The 1,041-nt window shown below is 50.2% G+C and overlaps 1 protein-coding gene across 1 annotated transcript; it reads left to right on the forward strand.

Moving 5' to 3' along the window:
• Positions 1-88: 88 nt before the first annotated feature.
• LOC109509353 (ERBB receptor feedback inhibitor 1-like) lies at positions 89-1,007 on the forward strand (the record flags this gene model as incomplete). The annotated part of the gene is made up of 1 exon (XM_019859212.1): positions 89-1,007. A coding segment is annotated over one exon (727 nt), but the record flags the coding sequence as incomplete, so codon positions are not given.
• Between the last annotated feature and the right edge of the window lie 34 nt (positions 1,008-1,041).

Consider the following 1,041-nt stretch of genomic DNA (forward strand, 5'->3'; position numbering starts at 1 on the left):
GGGGGGGGGGTCAATTACCCATGGTTTTGACTTTTGGTTGTTGACTTTATAGGTTGTATTGCAGCGCATGCCTGTTTCCATGACTAAGGTGCGACTGTGTCTTTGTGCTTCGTCTGTCAGGACATAAACACAGTTCCAGCATCCTGAAATTACCTCCCAAGAAGCTTCGGCCTGCCCATCTTTCCCTGTCCTGCAGCGCTGAACCATCCACGCCGAGTCCGGCTGATGACAACCAGGTGGTCCCCTCATTCCAACATCTCTCGCTGTACGAGTGCAGCAGTCCGCCGGAGACTCCGGACAGGTGCTCCAAGCCTCTGCCGCCCATCCCGCTGCGTAGTGACATCTCATCCGAGCAGGCCATGGACAATGAGGTGGAGTTGTTCACCAGCACGGACGAGAGCTGCTGCCTGGTGTCGGATCAGTGTTCCAAACCCTCTCCTTTTCGGACCGGACTTCCCAGTCGGAGAAGTTTAAGGGACTGCGGACAGATTAACCACGCTTACTATGACGGGCCTTTAAGTCCGAGGCAACCCCAACCTCAGCAGTTTCCCGTGCTTCCCCCGCAGCAGAAGGAAATGCAGCAGCAGGAACTACCAGCGGTCTGCCAACGGCAGCGGGACAAAGCTCAAAGGAAACTACATCGTTCTCACTCCGGACCAGCCGGATCTTTAAACAAGCCTTGCCAACTGCGCTTCAAATACACCGCCTTCAACACAGATCACAAAATGGAGGTTCCTCCGCCGATTCCGCCGCGACCAACCAAGACGGCAGATCCCACACACTCTCAGAGAGGTAGTCATTCAATGTTATTGTGATTATTATGATTGTGTTTGCAGGTTCGTTTTTCATATTTTGGTTACTTTATTTGATAATGCGCCTTGTAAGAAACATCTCGAGGAATTAAAAAGACAACCGCAGTTGAGAAGATGTTCGTCTTGCTATGCATTATGGAGCACAGGTCACAGTTCTCATTGCGTCCCGTTCGTACGTTAGTGACATTGCTTGACTCTCAATATATATATATATATATATATATATATA

The sequence above is a fragment of the Hippocampus comes genome, unplaced genomic scaffold (assembly GCF_001891065.2).
Source record: "Hippocampus comes isolate QL1 unplaced genomic scaffold, H_comes_QL1_v1.1 C16864910, whole genome shotgun sequence".
Classification (NCBI taxonomy): Eukaryota; Metazoa; Chordata; class Actinopteri; order Syngnathiformes; family Syngnathidae; genus Hippocampus; species Hippocampus comes.